Source organism: Malaclemys terrapin, chromosome 2, assembly GCF_027887155.1.
Source record: "Malaclemys terrapin pileata isolate rMalTer1 chromosome 2, rMalTer1.hap1, whole genome shotgun sequence".
NCBI lineage: Eukaryota > Metazoa > Chordata > Testudines > Emydidae > Malaclemys > Malaclemys terrapin.
Window position 1 is genome coordinate 36,698,434 of NC_071506.1, and position 18,736 is coordinate 36,717,169.

Here is an 18,736-nt window from a genome sequence, read left to right on the forward strand (position 1 = left end):
TGTGTGGAGTTTAGAAATCTTTTTTCTGTTTCTTTATTTAAAAAAATACGAAATCATATGTTAATATGAACTCTTATAATTAAGGAAGCAAAAGGCTTCATACTAATGTTAACTCAGCCATGTTACACTACTAACAAGAATACAAACGTGAATCTTAACACTTGCTCTTCAGATGTTGATCTTTAATACAAAAATATGACTGCCATGAATACATTGCAACCCAGGTCCAAAATGGGTAATACTGTTTTATTCATCTGTCAAATATTGGCCTGGGCTAGTTGGGAGAATTTTGCAAGGCTGTAATAAATAATGTAGCATATTTAACATGTCTGAATTAAGGATCTTATGCTAACTTCAGCTTTTTAGGTCCTTTTTCATAGTTACTGTATCATTACAAGAACAGTTTTTTGGTACCTTAATACTCGGAATCTTTAACAAATGGAATAAACAAACATGCCTAGGAATGAATTAACATGACTAAGGAAGTCCTAGCTTTAATAGACTTTTTTTAGTTTCTTTTTGTTGATATGGAACAGCTTTACTGTTTGGTACAGATTTATTAGCAAAACATTTATGTGTCATTGAGAAATTCTGTCATGCTACTCTGACTTCAGACAGTGTTTGACTCAAACTAAATTTTACTTCTGATTTAAATTTTGATTTGAATAATGGTACGCTTTTGCAAAGTGTGAGTGTTAGGCATAAAGTAAGATCTTGATGAAATGTTTCAAGTTTGGGGTTTTTGGTACTTATTATTTTGTTGTCGTTTAAGAACGACGACGGTCTACGCCTGCTCCGAAAGAAGAAGAGAAAGTGAATGAAGAGCAGTGGTCTCTTAGGGAAGTCGTGTTTGTAGAAGATGTTAAGAATGTTCCTGTTGGCAAGGTTTGTTTAAAATGAATTCTGATTGCTTTCCTTTTAATTGCTGTGAAACAATCTTTCCTTTCGATTGGCTGACTGTACAGTTGGTTTTACTTTGCCTGTAAAGTGACCCAATTTTGGGGACAGACGGGAGTATTGTTCGCTGTGCTTCTTCCCAGCACAACTTTTAACATTTGTTCTTAACACAGTCAATGGTGCTCATCAACTGCAAACACACTGTGAGTCCAAAACGCTGACTGTGAAAGAAGTAATCTTTGATTTTCCCTGGACCTGTTCCAAGTCTAGCATTGCAAGAAAAGCACAAAGAATTGACCTTGCTCAAAAGTTCTTACAATGGAAGGAACAGTAGCCCCCTAGTTTGTCCAGCAAAATCATGGTGGGTCAAATAAACTCTATTTTTGAGATAGCATCACCTGAAAATTTGCTTGGACAAATCCTTTGGTGAAATGGAACCCCGGAAAACAAACAAGAACAAGGTTCGGCGTAGAAATAAACTGATATGTTTACTGGAGACTGGGAATAATTTTATTTCACTTTTTACTAAATGGCACCATCAGGACACTTTACTTTATTCAAGAATGCCAGTTTGTCTGGTCCTATATATCTCAGGACCCCGAACTTCCCTCTGTACCCACATGTGAAGGTGAATCTGCCTTCAGAGATCTTGCACAGGATCAAGAGTGCCAGAGCGGGAGGTTCTGTCTCTGCACTGTACTGCCTTTGTTTCCAACACTCCTTTGGTTCTAGCTTTGTGAAATTAGTTGGGAGGGATGAGGTCAGTTGGGCATGTTTCTGCAGTATTCTCCAAACCGGGAGGAGGGATAGCTCAGTGGTTTGAGCAATGGCCTGTTAAACCCAGGGTTGTGAGTTCAATCCTTGAGGAGGTCACTTAAGGATCTGGGGCAAAATCAGTACTTGGTCATGCTAGTGAAGGCAGGGGGCTGGACTCAATGACCTTTCGGGGTCCCTTCCAGTTCTATGAGATAGATATATCTCCGTATGTTATAAAAGCCAAAACAGTTTGTAGTAAACTGCAGTAAACTTCCCCTTTCTGAAAGGGGAAGATCCCATGATGAATTTCCACTTTCTTGTATGGATTATTGCTGCATAGGGGAGCATTAAGTAGTTTATGTAAGAACACCCGAAAGCATTTGCAGGTTTCTCTTGGGGAGACTGTGTTCTAGTGGATAGGGCACTGGACTGGGAATCAGGATACTTGGATTCTATTACTGTTTCTGCCACTGATGTGGTCTGCGACTTTGCGAAAACCATTTAATCTATTTGCCTTTTGTCTATCTCTTCCGTTTAGATTGTAAGCTCTTCAGGGCAGGGACGGTTTCTCACTGTGTCTGTACAGTACCTGGCACAATGGTGCTAAATCTGGGGTGAGACCTCTAGGTGCCACTGTAATACAAATATAATAAATGAGGTTGAATTTGTTTTGTACACCGTTTTTGTGATGTGCAAATATAGCAATCTTTCTGCCTGTAAATTTTTATAACTTACAAATGTCCATCAATTGCTAGTAAGGAGGCCCACCCCTCAGGACTACTGTCACCTTTGCTGATTTTTTTTACATATAGAAGGCTAGATGGCACCATAATAATGCAAACAGTGTTTCTAAAAGTAAAACTGTAAAATGTTCAGGCTATCAAAAAGAAAGGGACAGGTTCCCTACCCACCAATCCCACTGCTTTCAAGAATGCTTACCACCTTCTCCTCCAGTAATCTCTGCAGACTCTCCATTGTCTGAACAGAAATGAAGCCTACAAAACCTATTCCTCTCTTCCAAGAAATGGTATCAGGCATGAATGAACAGTTTGGAAAAAATAATTCTCAGTGTCCAATTCTTGTATTACCGACCGAAACAATCACACAGTTGTACTGCTGTTATTCATGTCCGTCCTTTTGCCATCATTTTTCTAATCATGAGATATCAAGTTGACTTATCGTAGAATGTTAACTCTTGATGGTCAGGAATGTGTTTTACGCACCATACTCATTTATGGTACTGTTTTAATATCCATTTATATCTCTTAGATTGTAAATTCTTTAAGGTAGGGAAACATTACTTCTTATATATTTATATAGCACTGTAAAATGTACAATTAAACAGTAGCTTCCAGAACCCAGAATGCAAAAATAGACCTGCACTTATAAAGTCCAGTGAAAGAGGGCAGAGAAATGCAAGTTGCAACCTTACTGATTCAGATTGCTTAGCTTCTTTCTGCCCATGAAGTTGTGCAGAACAAGTTGGGGACACACTTAATATCCACTGGAAAAATACTGTTCATTATACTTCTGTCTTGCAAGCCTCCACAATAGCCAATCTTGTTCATCTTTCAACGGAAGTCTTGGTAATTGTTTAACCTTTTTTAACTCTTTATTGAATGGAAAGAGAATTTGGGTCCTCATGTTTTAGATTTATACATTGCATGTATCATTAATTTTTAGATGCATACAGACTTCCAAATGACAGTTATCAAACATGTCAAAAAGACAAGATGACCTGCCCAATTTTGGAATGGACTCAATCCTATTCTTTTCCATTCTTCTCCTTCTTCTCCTCTCCTCTCCCGCCCCATACACAAACAAAATAACCCAGTTGTCCCTCTCTGTGCCACCACCATCTTTGGAAAAGTAAATGTTTTGTACAACCTCCTGCAGTATGAAATCAAGGCTCTGACAGATCAGGGTTTGTGAGACTTCCATAGCTTGAGGAAACTTCAATGAAAATCTTCTCCTAAGGTCTGCTACCTTAGACACCTCAGATAACTGGAGAGGGGGTGAAGCAGTCCCTCAAATAGCCAAAACGCAAACCATTTTGAGACTTTGAAGGTCAAAACCACAACACCTTAAACTTCATTCTCTTAATTTGTCTTCTGGTGAATCTCATGAAGCACAGGACTAATGTGACGTCTTTGAGAAATACTGCTTAGTAAGCAGGCAATGACAGCCTTCTTGCCGAGAGCAGTACTTGATTGCTATCTTCTAACCAGCAGAAAGCATCTGAACTTGCCTATGATTTCTCTGTTTGGGGCATAGTGAAGAAAAAAAATGTTTGGGTTTAGGGTAAAAGACCCTGTGACTCATGTATTGTCACTTCAGGCTAGTATTTCAGTTGCTCCAAAATTATAAAAATCTTTTTTAAAGTTTCAAAGGGAGATTGAGTTTAGAGCTAGGGGCTTAGTTCGGAATCGCCACAAAGCATTTGATGGGTAGATTGAACCAGCAAATAGCTTTCAAGAATCTAGATTCATAAAGACAAACTATTCTGGCCTCTGGAAATTTTTAGTGCTGCAAGTACACTTGACTGTGTGCAACGACTTTGCCTAAATCTTTATAATCTCTAGATGCTGTTAGGATACTGCACAGACCAGGTGGTGTGGTCTGTTTGTAGGACCCTATACAGAGGAATGAATTTAAGATCTGACCAGCTGTTTTTTTTTTTTTGAGGTGGGGGGAGGGTGGTGAAGGGGTGTGGTGTGGACTCAGCCTCTGATCCTGGTAAGATACAATCCTCATGTTGGTCCCCTTGTCCCATTGCTTGGCCTCCGCAGTGATCCTATTAACACTGGGCTCTGTCAGTTTCCCCCATAGTTTGAACAGCAACCATGTTATAGAAACAGACCTCATGGAATTGGTAGGAATCTACTGATGTATATTTGTTCCTTTGGTACTACACAGAAGGATGGTCTGAGTGCAGTAACTCCTACTTTATTGTATCCTTAAAAGACACTGGCAGATGGGAGAGCAGCAGAACTTGTCAGATGGAAGCTCTTGGATGTAGGTTCAGGTTATTTCCCAGACTTGTATTGTTTCCTAGTCATGATGTTCCACTTTAATCCTAATCCTCATGGGTTTAGAATGGAATCCAAAGCATATTCCTCGAAGCCCTGTGGGTCAAGGAGATCCTAATTAGAAGGTTGCCAAGATGGTGAAAACAGATGGATACAGGAACAGGGAGTAATATTATTCAGCACCAAAGTTTTGCACCTGCTATTTCAACTATTAGACTCTGCTGCTTGGAATGGTTGAAATCAGAAGTGTAGGAAAATTGGGTTGAAGCTGCTTCTGTCTTGTACTTTGGCAGCTGCAGTTCCATTTGGTCTGAAGCTTCCTATAGGCAGTGTCCAGGGCTTCCCCAAACAACTTCAGTCCATCAACGGTATCCTGGATCAGGTGAGAGTTCAGGATAGTGTCCATTTCTAAGTTCATAAGCCAAAATGTTCTTCTGATTCTAGGGGATCTTGTGTGGAATGCCCAAATTGGATTGAATGGGTAACAAAACTTGGTCAGAAGATTGGGATATATCCTTTTAGGCAGTGCTTCAAATGCATTTAGTCTTTCTTAGTTTCTAGAATTTTTGCCTTGGGCCTCAACCCCATAGGAAAGATGCCTTAGAGGTGCTCACATCTAACATGGTCCCCAAAAAGGTATGTAGCTCCTTTTCATGGCTGTACTTGTCTTAATCCCATTATTCCTTTAGGCATGGCCTTTTGTACATGCTCTGAGGGTAAGGAAGTAGTCTTCTCTTTACATAAAGTAATTATGGGTTATATTGAAATAGGGCAAGCTATTAAACTGGTCTTGTTCAGTCCCATGGTGAATTGGTTAAAAGTGTAAAATTGCACTTCCACTTGGCTAGCTGTGCTGCTTTTTGGAGAGGAAATCCAGTCACCCTTGAGAGATGGAATATTTATGCAGGTTACTAGTAGACCCCAAAAAATGTAATTCCTGAAAGGATCGGCTCTGTAATAGTCATCTTCCATGTTCTTTAATACTGGGGAGTGTTCGTCAAACATAGTCTTCTACACTGAGCCCTAAGGAGAAGAACCTCAGCAGAATTGCCTCCATTTGTTGCTGAAGAACAGAATGTAGTGTTGAACGTTTTATTTTCCTGATCGTTCAGAATATATTTTCTCCACTTTGCTTTTTTAGTATAACTTAATGAAATGCACAAGAAAGTGTGTGTGTGTTCAATGTTAATAAATGCATATCTCTATATGGCAAATTTACTCAAATATTTCCTTTTCAACCAATATTTTAAAATATTGAAAAACTAAGGTGGAATATAAGTGGAATGCGGCATCAAGAGAGAATAGTGAAAGTCAGCAGATGCCATGGAAGGTGAATTTTGCTTTTGGAAGTGTATTTAAACTTCAGCATTTTTATCTGCTTGTCTTTGTTCTAAATAAGTTTCTGTTTAATAACAACTCTTAGAGGCTAACTCTTACTGAATGTATGACTGTGTACAATATATGCATATATTCTGTTACTAAAATTGTAAAGTGAATATTGTATTTTAGTTTTTGATGGCATTTGCACAAATTGTGAGAAGTTACACTACCAGTGTGGAATGTCTGTAGTAAACAATTCTGTTTCTGAAAGATATGTCTAAGTCAAATATTTTTATTAAAAAGAATAAAATAATAAAACACCAGGGTTAATAGTGAGCTTCTTTCATTGAACTGAGACTAAAATAAACTGGGAATAAAAATGAGTCTGAGTTACTTGACTAGTTTTAAGAAAAAATTTGCTGTTGTATACTGGTCAACTAATCTTTCTCTAAAGGCAAATATATAATAGATCCAAACTCTTGGGTCTGTGTTCTCTGTGTATAACTGGGATCAGAGCATCCAGTATTTACTTCCCAGTTGGTTGCTTGATTTGTCAGTGGGTGGGCCATCCCGACTAGTCTGACACATAAAAGCCAATAACTACTGTAGCATCTGTTAATGAAGGAGCTACCTTTGTAGTCTTTTTTTTCAGGAGCTCACTTCTCATCCCTTCTCTCCCAAATCTTCCTGAATGAAGGTTTTCCCTAGTTTTCCTAAATGAACTCTGAATGACTATTAGTTTCTTCTAAATAAAGATTTTCAGTTTTGGTGCTTCACCTTTAAAAAACAGTTTCCTTTTAGGGTCACTGCATTTTTCTTATTCTGTCAGTATTTCTTTTTTACTGAATATATGAAAAGCAGCTCAGTTGCTTTAAATGGTGACTGAAGTGTGATCAGAAGAAGTCTAGAGCAGATTTGTTTTAGGAAGATGTGTTGATCTGTTAGATGCTAGGGAGAGCGCCGACTTTTTCCCCTGTTGCAGGTTATGTAAGTCTTGAAGATGGGAAAGGAGACAACATGGAAGATGGCCTCATAGCTCTCAGTGTTCCTGATAGAAGTTAAGACTCTGTACGGAGCCATCTGTTTTCAGAAGAGGCACAAATCAAGACTTCCATAGCAGCACTTAAACAGTCATTTGTGAGTTTCCATACGTAAGAGCAATGGTTGTGCCAAGGCTTCAGTGTGGTCTCAAACACTCAATCTACAGCAATGGTCACTGGAGAAACTGGCACTGAAGCCTCCCTTAAAGTGTAGATTATTTACCGACATTTCCTACGCGTAGTTTTCCCTGGAATGCCTGGATCAAACTGCTTGAGTCCTCCATGCAACATCATTCTTTCTTTAGCATTCCTGCTAGCTAAACTCTGGTCTAGAACATGTTCTCTTTTGTCAGGGCCAGGTTTGTGGCTTTACACCACGTTCTTACAACTTTTCAATCCTGTACGCTCTGTATTAATTGACGTGGAATAGGGCATAAAGCTCACTTCCATCTCTGGGTGAGTGTGCCATATGCTTTGGCACCAGTGCCTGTGATACTGCTGGTGACGTTGTTGCCATTCTTGGTGCCATCTCCCTTGATACAGGGTGTTAAGTAAGGTGGTATTTCTCCATCAATGCATCCACTTCCCCGGGGCACTTGGCAGCCTGAGACTGGTTGGGAGAAGGGTTGGGAGTCCAAGGCATCTCTGTTACCCTGAAGATTTAGAGGGAAGCCCCCCTACTCCTTACAACTCCGTAGGAGTAGAGGAGGGTGCTGCAGTTGACTAGTGAACAAAATATTTATTTTATTTCCTTGCAGGCAAGGTACCTGCACAAATCTCACTTAAGTTAGAGGCTAGCAAAAGCTCCAGAGTTGTTGTTGTTGTTGTTCCTTGAGATGAAGGCCATAGTAAATCTGAAGGTGGGTCTCATCACCTGATTTTGACTAACACTTTCACCTTTTGTTGGACCTTCATTCGTCCTAGAAGCCTCAAAAGCTAAAGGAACATAACACTTTTTCTGTTGATTTTTCTCTTGTACTTTTGAGAGACTGGTGACTGCAGATGGAATGACCAAGGAACACGATGGTTTTCCAGTTTGGTGATTGATGAACACAGTGCTAAACCGAGGAACTTACTTGGCAAGCATACCAGTCATGCATATATATTGTACTTGCCCTTGAAGAGATGCTCCACTTAGAATTTCAGAAGAAGTGGCTGAGTGGCTTTCGACCCCTTTGTAAGGGGAAAGATGGATGTAGTGTAAATGTTCCTGAGTACACGTGGCTACATCCTCTCAAGAGTTTTAGTAGTAAACTATTTTTGAGATTGGATTGGGTCAGATAAGTAAGACCACGCTGTTCACCGATTACTGTCATGTGGCTTCTTTTCATAGTCATTCCAAATACTGGATATGGGGTAGGCGTTAAGAAATCCACCTAAACAAATAGGTGCACAGGAGCCCAGTAACTGCAGACGAATAATGCCCCTAATAACTAGGGGCCTCGGAGTTAAGACTTACCATCTCAGACCAAACTTCTGTGCTCTGATAAAAAGGTTCAGGGTAAATAAAACTACTTTACAGCTTTATCTCAAAGTTTTTAGTAACACATCAATTATATTTAATGTGTTCTGCTTGTAGGTACTAAAAGTGGACGGTGCCTATGTTGCTGTGAAATTTCCAGGCACATCCAGTAATACAAACTGTCAGAGCAGCTCCGGTTCAGATCCCGATCCTTCTTCCCTTCTCCAAGATTGTAGGCTGCTCAGAATAGATGAACTCCAGGTACGTTGGATGGAGAAATAAAAAACAGGAATTTGAAATTTCCTCATGCTGTTTGCATACTGAAATCTTACTCTTGTTTTTTAGGTAGTCAAAACTGGCGGGACTCCAAAAGTTCCAGACTGCTTCCAAAGGACTCCTAAAAAGCTGTGTATTCCTGAAAAAACAGAGATTCTAGCAGTGAATGTAGATTCAAAAGGTAAGTGTTTTCTGTAAACTACCCTGCTGCACTTCTAAGAAGTGTTTTCCCCCCGCCCCCCTTGTGGAAAACATTTCAACTGTCAAATTCAGGTGCATGCTTGTCTGCATTGATTAACAAATTATTAGATGCAATAGTTTGTATGTGTGTTCTGTTGTGTTACAGAATGCCACCAATGAGAGAGGTTAATTTTTTTCTTTCTTGTTCATGTACCCATGAAGGAGTGCATGCTGTCTTGAAGACTGGGAACTGGGTTCGATACTGCATATTTGACCTTGCTACAGGGAAAGCTGAGCAAGAAAATAACTTCCCCACTAGCAGCATTGCTTTCCTGGGTCAGAATGAGAGAAGCGTTGCCATTTTTACAGCTGGACAGGTTTGTTTGGGTTCTCTTGTTAATTTCCCTGTTAGATTTTAGTCGTTTAACTTCTCAGAGCTTTAGTTTTCCTAATCTGTAAAATGGGAATGCTGCTTCCTTTTTCTAAAACTTGTTTAAGATTTGAAAGGGCTGGGATTTTTAAATGGTTTAAGGGAGCTAGGCATCCAACTTCCTTGACTTTCATTGGAAGTTAGGCACTTAAACGCTTAAGCATGTCTGAAAATCCCATATCAGTACTTTGAAATCCTTGGATGGAAGGCGCAAAATATTTTTATTACAGAGGAAGCAGCCATTGCTTCAGTGAAGACTTCAGTGAACAGCAGATATGGCTTTGTTCAGGAGGAAAGTAGATTTTCATCTGACCCATTTCTGAACATTTGAAAATAGCAAAAACTATTTCATGCTCTGTGTGTGTTAAGCTTGTTAAGCATCTGTCTAATAGGATGTGAAGTGCATGTGTCTATAAGGAGCTTAATGAACATTTAATCACTGACACATGCCTGTGCAGCACATCCTGTCTTAGGAGCATTCTGAACTACTAAGTCCCCTTGAAGCACTTCCAGAAGACTGAAACTTCTTGAATGTTTCTCAGACCCACGATCTTATTAAATGGACCCTCCTCTTTGGGTTCCTGTGGCATCAAGGTTGATCAGGTTCCAGTGATGGTGTAAAGACTAATAGGTCTGGCTGTGCACTTGCATGCTTTGTTTGCAATATTTTGCAAGTCAGAGCTTCTAACTCTTGTGATATTAATCTGCTTCTTTTAAGTTTGTCATTCCCCTCTCCCCTTTAAAATAATAGAAACTATGGGTCAAAAGTAAATTAAATCAGTGTAGAATTTGCATGGCTAAATACATAAATCAGGTAATCCCAAATTTAAGGTTGAATATGCAGACTTAACTCAGTATTGTAATGCATATGTAAGGGGGCCATCTTTAACTGCATATCCCTTATTTCTTAATGCAGATTATTATATAAAGGCTATAGAGAAATTATATTACACGCACACAGTTGTGTAGGTAGTCCATGACTGTAGCCTTGCTTAGGTGACATAAGTGAATAATGGATCTGCAGGCATACATAGGTGTTTAGAAGAAGAAACAGAAAAAATAAATTTCAGTGATTTCTGATCTTTAGTACAGATATGTAAGAACATTTTATTGTCAAAGGCACTCTGAAAATGTGTAGAATTCAGTGTTTCCATTCAAGTTTGTTTGTAAGTATTTTTCAATAAATTATGGTGTCAAAATCCGGTGTTGTATTAGGATTGATACATATTTCATTTTAATTAAAATTTAATTTTAATTTTTTCAAGTAAATTAAGTGTTATTTGTGCTAGTGCCTGTGCTGTGCTAGGCATTTCCCAGTCATTCAAGAAGGGGTGGCTCTTGCCCCAAGGAGCTCAATCTAAGAATAGGTAGAGAGAGGTTATGAATTTCAAATCAACTACCTTTCCTGTGGGCAGCATGACAGAAGTGAGTCTTTAGGAGGGATTTAAATGTGGAAATACATATTATATGATTTTGCAAAATGGTGATCTGGTATTAATTTATTTTTATGTAGGAATCTCCTATTATTCTTAGAGATGGAAATGGAACTATCTATCCAATGGCAAAAGATTGCATGGGTGGAATAAGGGATCCCGACTGGCTTGATCTTCCACCTATTAGTAGTCTTGGAATGGGTGTTCATTCCTTAACAAATCTTCCTGCTAATTCAACCATCAAAAAGAAAGCTGCTATCATCATCATGGCTGTAGAGGTAATGTTCTATGTTTTGCTTACTTCATTACTACATGGTAATCTTAATAACTGCTTTTTTTAAAATGGTAAATTAAAGCATCTTGGTATTTCACTCTTTAAATTACCATTGCATTTCTACTCTTCTGTCATTTTAAATTAAGTAATGTTTTATAAACATGAAAACCAAACACAACTATTTAGTAAACCAAAAGGTCTTTGACATGACTTCAGTATGAGATTTTTAAATTATTTATAATTGTTAGAATTATTAGGGATTATGCTTCTAAAGTTTAAAATATTGACTAGTGTCTCTTGCATAATATTGTATTATTCTATTATGAATGTATGTGTTTTCTCAAGTGATTAGAAGTTTGTCATTTTACTGTAAATGCACTACAGTTTGCCTGTAATTTGAACTAGTGCAGGAAATGTTAAAGGAGAAATTGAACAAGTGATTTCTTGTGAATCTCCACTGTTGTGACGTATAAAATCTTTGGGGAAGGACCTCTTGCTTGAATCCTCTGTAGAGTGCCATGTACACCTATAGCACCATATAAATAATTATACAATATATTGCACACTAGTTTATGCAAAATGCCAAACATGCTAGAAGAACCTCCACTACTTGGTGTGTTAGATTCCCTAAAGGATGAATTTATCATGTGTGCTGTACTGCTGCACATCATACTAGACCTACCATTGGGGTACTCCACATTTTTAGGAGGAAAAGGGATCACCCAGAGAATTTCAACCTTCCCATCCCACTTCTACCAATCATTAAAAGAAAACCCTATAAAAGTCAGTTCATACAGACCACTTGCTGTGGTCCTTGAGTCCTACAATTTTGCTGTGTTACATAGTCATGAATCATAGAAATCCTGTATCTTTTGAATTGATGTAACCAGTATGATGCCAAGAGCCAAGCTTTTGTAGGTTTGACAGATGATTGGTATTTCAGCATGTCCTTTTTTCTTTAATTTTCTTTTATTATTTGGTTATAGTAGAAATGACATTCAGTCTCAATATGAGATGATGTTGAGATCATAACATTAAAAAAAAAAAAAGAAAAAAGGTTCTGGTATATTTGTATTCAACATTTCCTGTGTTACCAGTGAACATCTTAGACTTTAAGCTTTTGCATGTTAATTTTTCAATGTGAAGCCAGAAGTATCTAGAATTGTTTCTAAATTTTTTGTTCCATTTTATTAAAGTCTTTCTTCCTTTTTCTGAGCACAGAAACAGACTTTAATGCAGCATATTCTCCGATGTGACTATGAGGCCTGCAGACAATACCTGATGAATCTTGAACAAGCTGTTGTCTTGGATCAGAATCTACAAATGCTGCAGACTTTCCTCAGCCACAGATGTGATGGAAATCGTAATATTCTGCATGCTTGTGTATCTGTATGCTTCCCAACCAGTAACAAAGAAACTAAAGAGGAAGAGGGTGAGCAATGTATCATGAGAGCCTTTTTGAAACTACCTTTTTTTTTTTTTAATAGTTTCTAGAATACTTGAAGGAGAGTCAAAATTTTCAAAACAAGTGCCTAAAATGTGGCACCTAAAATAAATGGCCTAACTTTTCAAAGGTGTGGAGCTTACGCAGCTCTCATTTACTTCATTGGGATTTGTGGGAACTCAGCACTACTTTTTTAGGTGCCTAACTATGGTTTTAGGACAAACTTAGAGCACCCAGATCTGAAAATTTTAGATTGTCCCTTTGTATCACTATTAGCTTGGGGGTTTTTTTTTACACACACAAACACACACAGTGTTGTTTAAGTTTTCTTTCCAGGATTATCAGATAACTTGTCTAATGTTTAGTGGTGTCTTTGGTATTTCTTCCATTGAGAAATCTGTATTGGAAAATATGAACAAAGGGCTTTTTGTTGATGTAAGGGACTGACATTTTTTATAGCTTTTAAAATACTATTGCATCAAAAAAAAAAATACACATAAAAGAACATTAAGTTTGCAAAGTCAAATGCTCAAAAGTTCAGAAATGCCAGAATTAAGACTACTCTTGCAATTTTAATTCAGCCCCCTTCTGCATATGCATTATGATACAGTCTTTAATTACATGATCACATACTATTGTTTCCACAGGGCTACTTCATTCAGTGCACAAGATGGACAGTGCTCACCAAATGGGTAGCTATTCAATATTTCTTTTATCCTCATCATTCAATGTGTGGCCCCATTCCTTATTTATTGTACACCATCCAAACCCTGCACTGAATAAAGATTTAACTTCCTCATGGGCTTTACTGTGGTGCTCTCATAGTAGTATCTTGGTTCTTTACAGTCATTAATGAACTTCTCTTCATAATGCCACTGTGGTGCCCGGGTGGTGGTATCACTATTTTACACATGAGGAACTGAAGCATAGAGATTAAATCCAGAAGTGCCAACTAATTTTGGGTGCCCAGTTTGAGAAGCCATGGGCCTGATTTTTTCCCAAGTATTTAGCAATTTATAACATTCTATGTTCAGAGCACAACTCCCATTAATCTCAGTTGCCGTTGTAGAAGTGTGGATCACTCTCAAATCAAACCCCATGTGCCTCAGATTGGTTACCCAACAAGCACATAGTGGTCACCAGTGAAAAATTTGGTTTGTGACTTTGCCACAGAGTTTCTATATGGTACTGGGGGAGGCAGAAATAGAATCCAGTTCTCTAGAGTGGCATACAGCTGCCTTAACTGCAAGACGATCCTTTTTCTTCCTGCAGTTCCCGGTCTCATTCATTACACACCTTCCAATTTCTGTGACAAAAATGAGGCAGGGGTCCTACAGACGAAAGCCTCATTCACTACACAACAGTGATTCCCAGAGCACTGTCCATCATGTGCACTGATTGAGGCAGTGGTCTTGTGGGAAAAAATACTATGTGATCATGTAATTAAAGACTGTATTAAAATGCATATCCACAAGAGGACTGAAATAAGATTGCATTGGCTGGCAACCTTAATTCTGTCTCTTCCTAATTTTGAATACTTGACTGTGCAACCTTAACATTCTTTTGACAATTTTTTTAAATGTAATTTACCAGGTTTCCTTAAAACTTAAAATCCAAAAAGATAAAAATTCCATCATGTGGAGTCATATTGAGTCCTCTCCTCCTCGTAAGTAGGGTTGGGCTCTTTAGTTCCCATGCACAGTCCTCCCTACTTGAGCTAACAGTAGTGGTAGACTGTTATCTTCTGTTGACCTGCCACTAGACAGGGATGGCAACAAAGGAATGTTGACTCAGGAGTAATGGGTTCAACTCCAGGTTCTGTTGAGGGTGTGCTTAGGCTTGTCAATGAAACAGTTATAAAAATTTTAACCTGGACTAAGCTGTTAATCTCTTTCTGAGAAACAGCTGAACCAATTTGCCTTAAACTTTTCAAAAAGACATAAGCCTAAGGCAGTCAGCATGAAGTTTCAGTCCAAATGGTTCGAGTTTGGCAAAGCTATAAGCAACTGAAATAGGGTCTTATAATGGAAAATGTCAGGCAATGTTAAATAAACGTGTTAATACCGGTACCACTTATAATGCTGTTATGCTTTTATATATAGACAGTACCAATACTGTAACCTCAGAACTTTTTGATCAAATTAAAGTAGAAACCTTAAGCAATTCTAGTTAAATGCTGGTACAGAAATGTTTTGTGAATTTTTTTAACTTGGAATATAAATCCAGTGTGGTGATTTTTTGCAGTTTCACATTATCTGTCTGGATAAAATAAACAAAGAAAATGACCCTGTAAACTGCATTGACTACTTAACTTGAAATGTTTTGTTTTTAGCTTGTATCCCTCTGAACAGTATTTCTAATTACTTTTATTGATGCCTATTTTATGAGATTCTGAACTAGAATATTTCATAGGGAAGTAAGTAAAGGACTATAGAAGAATATAGTAGATATAATTTTTCATTATCCAGATAGAAGCACTAAAGGTAAATGACTTAGGCCTTGTCTACACTGGCACTTTACAGCGCTGCAACTTTCTCGCTCAGGGGTGTGAAAAAACACACCCTTGTGTGCTGCAAGTTTCAGCACTGTGAAGTGCCAGTGGAGACAGTGCACCAGTGCTGGGAGAGGGTAGCTATTCCCCTGGTGGAGGTGGGTTTTTTTTTTTTCCAGCTCTCTCCCAGCGCTGGTGCCGCAACTACACAGCCACGTTAAAGCGCTGCCGGGACAGCACTTTAATGTTGCTAGTGAAGACATGCCCTTAGTCATATCTGTTTTTTTAGTTACCACAGTGGTGTTGTGTTTAGATGGTTGGCTGTTTCACAGGAATGTTGTAATCCAGACAAAACGGTTCTCTTTGAGAGAAACCTTTTATGTTAAATTATACGATTCTTTTTGTAAAACTTTTTTCTAATACACAAAGCTATGAAAATGTCTTGCTGATCCTATTTGCTGTACCAGAGATTTTTGTCAGAATTGCCTGCACGATATTGTTTTGTCATCAGTATCTTGATTAACTTTATTGGGTTGACACCTCAGAGAATTTCAGAGGGGAGCGCTGTGCAATGGTTTCTTTTGCGGTGACATTTCAAATGCTGGTTCCCTTTGGCACTCATGCCCTTTGTATATTTGTACAGCCATTAGAGGAGATTTAAGACTCTTTGGGTTGTCGTATATAAAGATACTAATAGTTCTATACCTTATTCATTGAATCCAGGGTCTTATTCCAATAATTACACACATGTATAAGGCACATAGCAATAATATCTGGATACCACTTTCAAAATGAAAAACATAAGATCCATGTTTTTGCAGATCATAAAGCGCATTCTGTGCAATCATTTCCCATCAACAGCTACTTTCCTCCTAGAGCCAGGGAATTTGCAACCGGAAGACTAATTGAATTTAAAACAAACAAATTAAGAGTTTGCAGGAGAGTCTTTAAGATGTAATTAAGATCCCTGTTTTAACTCCTTTCTTTATAATGATACTTTATTTAAAATTTGGCACCAAATGTTTTTCTTAATGTTTCAGAAGCAGAGCGCTCTGAAAGGAATACGTTTGCTGAAAGGCTTTCTGCAGTTGAGGCTATTGCAAATGCAATCTCAGTAGTATCAAGTAATGGTCCAGGAAATCGGGCAGGATCATCAAGCAGCAGAAGGTATAAACTGGTTTTAACAAGCTTGTTTTGTACTTTGAGTACCCTTTGTATGTTAATGAAACTATAAAAGGTGATATTAGGAATATCAATTTCAATATTCTCATTTATTTTGCCATCATAGAAATTACACTTTAATGTACACAGACCACATACATTGAAATCATAAACCTATCCTAGAAGAGGTTTGTTTTGCCTTTTATCTGTAGTAAATCATGGGGTGCTGTTGTCAGATTAAGGAGAAGGAAATGGGGGTGTAGTGATTGAAGTGCAGGAGTGAGGGCCAGACAGTCTTGGTTCTGTTTCTAGCTCTAGCATGGACTTGTGGGCATGTCTCGTAACTACTCTGGCCTTCAGCTTCCTCAACTGTGAAGTGGTATTAGTACTTATCTACAGCCTGGAGATTTAGAGGCTTTAATTGTGGTTTATAAAGCACCAAATAAACTGCAATTAATTAAAGAGTCTAGGAATAAGTGTTTTATAGAAGTGTTTGAAAACTGCTACTTATATTTACATCTTAGGAAAACTTCTAGGATAGGCTTATGATTTCAGTGTGTGTGGTCTGTATCTATTAAAGTGTAATTTCTGTGATGGCAAAGTAAATGAGTAATATTGAAATTGATTATTCCTAATATCTTTTATAATCCATTCTGAAGGCTTCTTAGATTCTTTCAACTCTTCTTCCCCTTTTCCCCCCAACCAATCATTGCTATTGGTGGGGGCGAGGGGGGTATGGTACCTATGTTGCTCTAGGTCATTGATAAACTCACAAGGTGTCCCTATTTATTTGCCTGCTGCAAGACCTCTAATTTTATTAAGTGCTTCCCCCCACAAGCCCTCAGATCTGAGAGGTATCTACATTGATAGATGTTTAGGACAGAACTTATAGATAAGTGTAATGAGTTCTTATCGTTCCAGTATCAGGTTCCAGAGCCATTCCTCAGTTTTCCTTTGACTGGATGGGGAGCCTATATGATATTCGTGCTTTGACTCTCTCACCAAAGCATAAATCCACATGAAATAAAACAGTTCTTTGCCATCCCTGGGCCATAGTCCTCTACTCCATATCGATACAGTCTTCCCTTTTGATGCAGGGGAGCAAAAGGTGGAGCCTTCCTCTTACTCTCTCTGGGATCCCTAACCTTGCAACTTCTAAATAAGGTGCATATACAAGGACTCAAGCTCACACCACTTCTTGTCAGACACTGTGTCCTTCTTCTGCTTCCATCACAGGCCTCTATTACCACCTTACCCCACAAACCCCCACTGGGTATCCAGCTTCAGCCCTGTTGATGCAGTGGGGATAATAGTTGTGTGCCCTTTCTTCATTAAACAGATCCTTCATCTCCTGCTCCTTTGGGGGTTGAACAACTTTTCTCTCCTTGGGGTTCCTCCTCCTTTTAGCCTTTTCCCCCTTAGTCTTTCTCTTAATGGAGAGACCAACTCCATGTTTTGCCTTATTGCTGGTCTCTTCTTACTGAGGAATAGGTCCTGTGCTTTTTAGCCTGCTTCCCGATTAGCTTTGCTTTCTCACTTGTTCCCTCTTAAAGGGAACAAGACCCAATAACAGAAGTACTGGGCCACAGCTGCCCTTAAAGGGCCAATATATCCTGCTACAATAGAATGTTGGGAGGAAATTTAAAATTATTGCTTGACTGATGTTTTCTCTGTACCTAAGACAATTATGGGAATAAAAGAAGTTTGGGTTGCCTTTAACTACAAAAGTTGTTCTTTGATTTATAATTAGGTAATACACTTAATGTGGAAGTGAATTTGTTCTGTTTGGTTTGTATTCAGTTTGAGATTAAGGGAGATGATGAGAAGATCCTTGCGAGCAGCTGGATTGGGTAGACATGAAGCTGGAGCTTCATCTAGTGATCACCAGGACCCAGTTTCTCCACCAATAGCTCCTCCCAGCTGGGTTCCTGATCCTCCTGCAATGGATCCTGGTAAGATTGCTAATGTATCAATGGATGTGAGTGTAAAACTAGACATGATTAAAAAAACAACAATAAACTAATGACTTTGAAGGTGAATTTAAAATTTAGTGTCTGAGACTGAAATGTATAGATGTTAAAAAATGTCCTGAAGAGTAAGTAATGTTAGTAATGGAGTAATCAGATGTACTTTTTGTATGGAAGCAGTGATTTAGAATTTAAAAGCACTTATTCAAACTGGTACAATAAACAAAATTTGTTTTAAAAAGTTTGGCAACAGCATTTTAAAGTATTTGCTATAATGTTGGCTATATTGATGTCAGCCTAATGACATGACTTTTTGCTCAAAGCAAAGTGTCAGTTAAATATAAACAGGTGTATAGCGTAGCTAGAATACTGCAGAAAAAGCTTGTTAGAATGTACATCAATATATAAAAAATATCCCTGTTCTGTTTACTGAAAGATGGTGACATTGATTTTATCCTGGCCCCCGCTGTGGGATCTCTTACCACAGCAGCGACTGGCACTGGCCCCGGACCTAGCACCTCCACCATACCAGGTGAGAACCTGCTCTTTATCTGGATATGTTTTGGGGGGCGGGAA

At 38.4% G+C, this 18,736-nt stretch overlaps 1 protein-coding gene across 1 annotated transcript in view; it reads left to right on the forward strand.

Annotated features, from left to right (window-relative positions):
* UBR5 (ubiquitin protein ligase E3 component n-recognin 5) overlaps positions 1-18,736 on the forward strand; it is a 143,101-nt gene that overhangs the window by 71,969 nt on the left and 52,396 nt on the right. The window contains exons 16-24 of the mRNA XM_054017496.1: positions 773-885; positions 8,622-8,765; positions 8,850-8,961; positions 9,183-9,337; positions 10,904-11,101; positions 12,319-12,529; positions 16,073-16,199; positions 17,994-18,145; positions 18,597-18,692. Of these exons, the coding sequence (XP_053873471.1) occupies positions 773-885; positions 8,622-8,765; positions 8,850-8,961; positions 9,183-9,337; positions 10,904-11,101; positions 12,319-12,529; positions 16,073-16,199; positions 17,994-18,145; positions 18,597-18,692 (1,308 nt within the window). The remainder of the gene's footprint in view (positions 1-772; positions 886-8,621; positions 8,766-8,849; positions 8,962-9,182; positions 9,338-10,903; positions 11,102-12,318; positions 12,530-16,072; positions 16,200-17,993; positions 18,146-18,596; positions 18,693-18,736) is intronic.